Raw genomic sequence first — 6,470 nt, 5'->3', positions numbered from 1 at the left:
GAAAGCTTGTGTGTGTGTGTGTGTGTGTGTGTGTGTGTGTGTGTGTGTGTGTGTGTTTAGAGCACTGGAAAACCCAGCTCTACCTCAAAAGTTTTTCCAGGTACTCCCTGTACTTACCTGTCCTGATTATTTACAATGTATTGATTTAAATCCCATGACCATCTTGAAACTATTGTGAATCCTTGGATGTTTGAAAATATGACAAAACAGTGTAATTTCCCCCATAAAATTCAATAAATATAGTTGTTGAGTTTGTAAAGTTTAAAGTGATCCCCATAGAGCTTTGAGAGTCATAGTGGAATCTTATGTATGAGATGACAAATTGATACTCAGATTTTTTTTTTTAGTTCATTCATGAATAGGTGCTCCCGGTAATATTGAATCTGGTATCCACTAGATTTCCAATATGTTCTCAAGCTACTTCCTAGAAGAATTTGAGTCACCCTGCAATAAAAAAAATCTAGGCAGAGGAGCTGAATAGACATTTTTCTGAAGAAGACATATAGACAGCCAGCATACATATGAAAAGATGCTCAATATCACTAATCATCAGGGAAATGCAAATAAAAATGACAATGAGATATCATCTTATATCCATCAGAATGGCTAGAATAAAAAAGATAAGAAATAGTGAGTATTGGCAAGGACTTGGAGATAAAGGAATCCTCATGCACTGTTCATGGGAGTGTAAATTGGTGCAGCCATTGGGGAAAACAGTATAGAGGTTCCTCAAAAAATTAAAAATAGAATTACCACATGATCCAGTAATTCTACTACTGGGTATTTAGAACAAACTGGTCGTTGCCAGAGGAGAGGTGGGTTGGGGGTGGGTGAGATAGATAAAGGGGATTAAAAGTACTGACTTATGATGAACAATGAATAATGTATTGAATTGTTGGATTACTCAAACAAAACAAAAACACTAATTCAAAAAGATATACTCACCCCTCTGTTTATTGTAGCATTATTTACAATAGCCAAGATATGGAAGAAGCCCAGCTGTCCATCAATAGGTGAACAGATAAAGAAGATGTGTTATACACACACATACACACACATACAATACACACGCAAAGGAATATTATTCAGCCCTAAAAAAGAATGAGATCTTGTCATCTACAACAACATGGATGGATCTAGAGGATATAATACTAAGTGAAATAGCTCAGAGAAAGAAATACCATAGGAGTTCACTCATACATGGAATTTAAGAAACAAACAAATGAGCAAAGGGAAAAAGAGATGAACAAAAAACCAGACTCTTGAATACAGAGAACAAACTGGTCGTTGCCAGAGGAGAGGTGGGTTGGGGGTGGGTGAGATAGATAAAGGGGATTAAAAGTACTGACTTATGATGAACAATGAATAATGTATTGAATTGTTGGATTACTGTATTGTACACCTGAAACTAATTTAATACTGTTTGTTAACTATACTTCAATAAAAAAAAGTAAAATCAGAGAAACACACTCATGTTAAGATTGCTAAAACAGAAATAAATGATCATAAACTCAATAGATCTTGAGTATGTGTTAGCAACTCTAGACAGTATGAATACAACTCTGAATAATATAAACATAAAGAATATTTATTGACAAAAAAATATCAGTGGCAGCAAGGCAGAGAAGTAACACCTATGGTCTTCCTGTAACCAATACCCTGCCATTTCATTAACTGTGTATCAGGGAAGAAACAAGTTAGTGTCATCTTCATCACATGTGGGCATTGCTGTGATGGTTCCCCAAAGTGAAAATGTATATACACAGTGGCAAATGCCTGTGTATAAAGAGAATTTTAAAATAAGCTCAAATCGGGGCGCCTGGGTGGCTTAGTCGGTTAAGCGTCCGACTTTCGCTTAGGTCATGATCTCGCGGTTCGTGGGTTCGAGCCCCGCGTCGGGCTCTGTGCTGACTGCCAGCTCAGAGCCTGGAGCCTGTTTCAGTCTGTGACTCCCTCTCTCTCAGACCCTCCCCTGCTCACGCTGTCTCTCTCTCTCTCTCTGTCCTAGAAATAAATAAAACATTTTAAAAAAAAATTAAAAAAAAAATAAAATAAAATAAGCTCAAATCAACAGGCTATGTAGAGAAAAGGAATCAGTGGTAAATTGAAAATAGACATTTTGAAAAGGCTGCTTTAGAGTGCCCTGCCTATTGTCTAAACAAAAAGTATGCCTGAGAATAATTCCCCAGACAGATTCAAAGAAAAATGTTCTTCANCAACCAATGCCATTAGGGAAAAATATATATATATTTAAATCTCTTTAAGGGCAGGGACCGTATTTTATTTATCTCCAAATACATGATATCTAACAATGCCTTTATAGATAAATATAAATATAAATACTGACTAAATTAATGAATCAAATGAGGTCATAATGTTTTGTCAATAGCCATAATAGTAGATCAGAGCTTACTTAAATTTTGTATACTGATGATTCCATGGAAATAGGTACCCGTGGTTTGGATGGTCCCCCTGGACCAGATGGACTGCAGGGTCCCCCAGGCCCCCCTGGAACCTCCTCTATTGCCCATGGATTCCTCATCACACGTCACAGCCAGACAACAGATGCACCACAGTGCCCACATGGAACTGTCCATATTTATGAAGGCTTTTCTCTCCTGTATGTTCAAGGAAATAAAAGAGCTCACGGTCAAGACTTGGGTGAGATAATTGGCATCTTAATTTTTTACTGTGCATTGTGTTTTGTTTTGAAAATCCTCTTGGGTTCTAGAATAGACTTGGACGAAGTATATCTCTCTATTCTCTTGGGGCTTCCAAATTGAAGACAATGTCAACAGCAGCTGAATATATTCACTGTAAGTTTTAACTAAGTAATATTTTACTTTAAGAGCATTAGTTAGCTTGTGTAAGGTAGAATTCTTGGCCTAAAGCAGCACATTTGGGGAAGGGCCACATGTACTTTTAGCTTAGTTATTAAGGACATAGATTCTCTGGGCTCTATATAGTCTAGTAGCTACTTGAGACAGCAGTGTTTACAACTCAGAGGAGATAGTTTCCTTTTCTCTAACACTGGTCTTCATCAAGTTGAAAGATAAGTTCTGAAGAGAATCTTGGTTTTTAAATAAAAACAATAAGGTCATTTCTTAATGATGCTAGCTTATAGTTCCTAAAATAAGTGCCTTAGCTTTGTAAAGTATTACCAGAGCAGATTAAAACTACACAAAGCACCATATTTCTATATAAAATCCACTTCATTTAGTGGGTTCCTGTGTATCTTCTCTATACTGTGATAGGCAGTTTGGTTGATGGGATCAGCCTAGACTGGATGGATGACTCTCAAGACCTCTTCCAATCCTTAAGATTTGTGGAATTTTGACTTTGCATTTTGAGGCCCCGTTGTTTGACCAACAGCTGCCAATTTTAGGGATCATTATCCCCTTTGCTTCCATAAGGACATATAAGAGGATAACTTGGGCTCCAAGTTTCTGGGGTCTCATGGTAGAAGGCCTCCTGAGGTCTCTTTAGCTAGACTATTCTGTGAAAATGTTCTGCAACAACAGAATCCTCTACTCACTCTGTTCCCAGGGCACGTGGCCACACCTGCCAGGCAGTGCATACCCACTTACATGGAAACCGAGGTCATTTTATGAAGCCAAATAAAGTAGGAGTTTGCTCACCAACTTTATTATCCTACTTCTGCTTTTTCTTTGTCTGCTTTTTATCTTTTCTCTGCTACTTTGCCTTTCCTTTTTATACTTTTTTTATGTAACATCTTCCTTTTCTAATTTCATAATTGAAAAGCTTCATTGTAAAAGCATTCTTACCTTTTACATAAATTTCTCTAGTCCTCCCATAAAATTCTTCTCCTTTTAGTCCATCCTCTCTTCACTATCAGCATCTTAACTTATACCCATAATTAAGCCTGTAAACTTCAAATTTCTCTCCTGTCAATTCAAGGAAACATTAGAAAGCTTTGAGTACCATGAAATTCAAAAATATAATTCAAAGTGAAAATGGAATCTGCTATCCAGTATGTTACTGTAACTTTTCAAAATGCATGTATTTGGTCAAACAAGGGCTGTCATAATATGCATTCAGACTTGGAGGCTACAGACAGGCCCCGTCTCAGGTACAATTTAACCCTCTGACATGGGAATGCGATGATATAGGGCCCAAGATGCTAAGGGTTATCCTAGACTGCAGAATCTCTTCTATGGCTCACGCAAGGATCAAACTAGAGAAAAGCTTGATCCAAAGAATGGAGCAAATAATGGAAGCAACTATAGGTTTTATTTAAAGAAACAATTACCTGATCACTTAAATACAGTCTATGTTGGATTAGTGAAAGGATTATGGTGTATAAAAAGAGATGGTGGAGGTAACAGATTGAATACTAAAACTGTTCTGTATTGAAGCAAAAAAATGCTAAGAACCATTAGTCTATTAAAGCCTTATAATTGTAAGAATATGGGAGGCATTGAGAATTCATGAGATTTTTCTTCAAAATTGTCTTTGAAAACTTAGAGACTACACAGAGTTCTGCATCATTTTAGGCAGCCTAAAGCACAAATGTAACCAAGTACCCCTGTCTCATCATTGTGAGCCTTCCTTTTTTGTACCTTTTCCTTTTCATTTCTTTCTGAGACCAGGAATATTTCCAGTTATGTCCTCAATGAGGTGGTAATGTGAGTTTTATTTCTTAAATACTTTATAAATAAAAAGTACTTAGATGTCCATTCTCCAATTTGATTTTCACAACTCTGGTCAAGAAAGATATAGGACAAGTATTATTTTCCTCTATTTTATATGCAAAAATAGAGTGTCGTATGGAAGAGATGAATCACTGGGTTCTACTCCTGAAGCCAAAACTACATTGTATGTTAACTAACTTGGATTTAAATAAATAAAGAAAGAATAAAGACCATTTAATTGGGGGAAAAGTTCATGTACTTTAAAAAATGCTTATTGTTAGGTTTCAAATCATTATACTGGATACAGTTCAAAGCATGATAAAAAGTTTGTTTTTAAATATAAATATTCACAAAACACTATACATGAGAGCTGGTAACATTTGAAATGTGGTTTGCAAAGTCCCAGGCTCCAGTATCACAAAGTAGAGTATAGAAAGGTGGTTTTGGAGCCAAGAGACAGTAACCAGTATCTTAATAACTGGCATGGTATCAATTTAAAATTACAATGAACAATTTTATATCTAAACTTAAAAATGTGTGAGGGGGTACATGGTTCTTTGGTGAATAAAAGAAAAGCGGTCTAATTACTGGTAGAGATAACCTCTCTTGCCCTAACCAGTTCTGAAATGTTTTTCCCCTCACATCCTTCATTTCTCTTTATTTTTTTTCCTTTTTATTATTCACCTCCAAACCTGTCTGTGGTTGCTGTGCGTATTGGTCAGTTGTCCCTAGGCTGAAAGGAGATTGCAAAAACAAACAAGATAACAGTATACTGGGCATGTCTTGGAAGGAGAGAGGGTGTCTTGGAGAGGAAGTACTAGTAACATATTATAAGAATTCTGTGTGCTCTTCACTTGTTCACAATAGATTACCCAATATTTTCCATGAGATACTATTGTTATAAATGCATCACCAGCGTAAAAATGGCATTGGGGAATATATAATGAATTGCAGCAATAAATACCTAAATAAATTATAAGATATGTCCTGATTTTAGAAATGTTACTAATGTAAGTAAGTGTGCATCCTATAATTGAAGAACTAAAGTATATTTATTATCTAAGAAGTGTGGGCAAGTTTCTCTTTGAAAGGTTGTTAGGGTTTCAAAAGCAACTAAAATATCATCATAGTATAGTCCTTCATCCTTTTCTCCCTAATTCTTCCTAGGGACGGCTGGCAGCTGCCTTCGTCGCTTCAGTACCATGCCTTTCATGTTCTGCAACATCAATAATGTTTGCAACTTTGCTTCAAGAAATGACTATTCTTACTGGCTGTCCACCCCAGAGCCCATGCCAATGAGCATGGAGCCCCTGAAGGGCCAGAGCATCCAGCCATTCATTAGTCGGTGAGATCCTGGTATAGCTTTGACTTTTACCAATCCCCAGTTAATGTAGCTAGTCAGAAGTGAATCTAAAACTAAGAATTTGATCATATTCTTCCAAGGTTAGGTAGGACAGAAGTGCCTTTATAATATTCAATTAGGTGTGTAGTTTAAGCCCTATTAATTGGGGTTTTGCTTTTGACCAAACCCTATGATAGACATAGTATAATATACAAAGAAATCAAACTAATCATTAGGCAAATATATGTAAATTAACTTAATATATATCAGGCTTGGCTAAGTGCTACAGTAGATGTAATAAAATGTTATGAAAGCATAAGGAAAAGGATGTTTCATTTTAACTGAACAAATCTAGGATGACTATATGGAAGAAATGTATTTTAACCTGGTTAGAACTTGAAGGATGAGAAGGACTTGAGACACAGGTAGTTATAAGGGGGAGGGGCATACTAGACAGAGAAGATGGGAAGGGGTAG

The 6,470-nt window shown here is 36.4% G+C and overlaps 1 protein-coding gene across 1 annotated transcript in view; it reads left to right on the top strand.

Annotated features, from left to right (window-relative positions):
- Positions 1-6,470, top strand: part of COL4A5 (collagen type IV alpha 5 chain) — a 227,462-nt gene that overhangs the window by 217,689 nt on the left and 3,303 nt on the right. The window contains exons 47-48 of the mRNA XM_077773807.1: positions 2,449-2,661; positions 5,820-5,997. Coding sequence (XP_077629933.1) covers positions 2,449-2,661; positions 5,820-5,997 — 391 coding nt within the window. The remainder of the gene's footprint in view (positions 1-2,448; positions 2,662-5,819; positions 5,998-6,470) is intronic.

Source organism: Crocuta crocuta, unplaced genomic scaffold, assembly GCF_008692635.1.
Source record: "Crocuta crocuta isolate KB4526 unplaced genomic scaffold, BGI_CrCroc_1.0 scaffold737, whole genome shotgun sequence".
In the NCBI taxonomy this organism is placed as follows: Eukaryota; Metazoa; Chordata; class Mammalia; order Carnivora; family Hyaenidae; genus Crocuta; species Crocuta crocuta.
The sequence above is the reverse complement of the archived record's forward strand: the minus strand, read 5'-3'. Positions and strand labels throughout refer to the sequence as shown.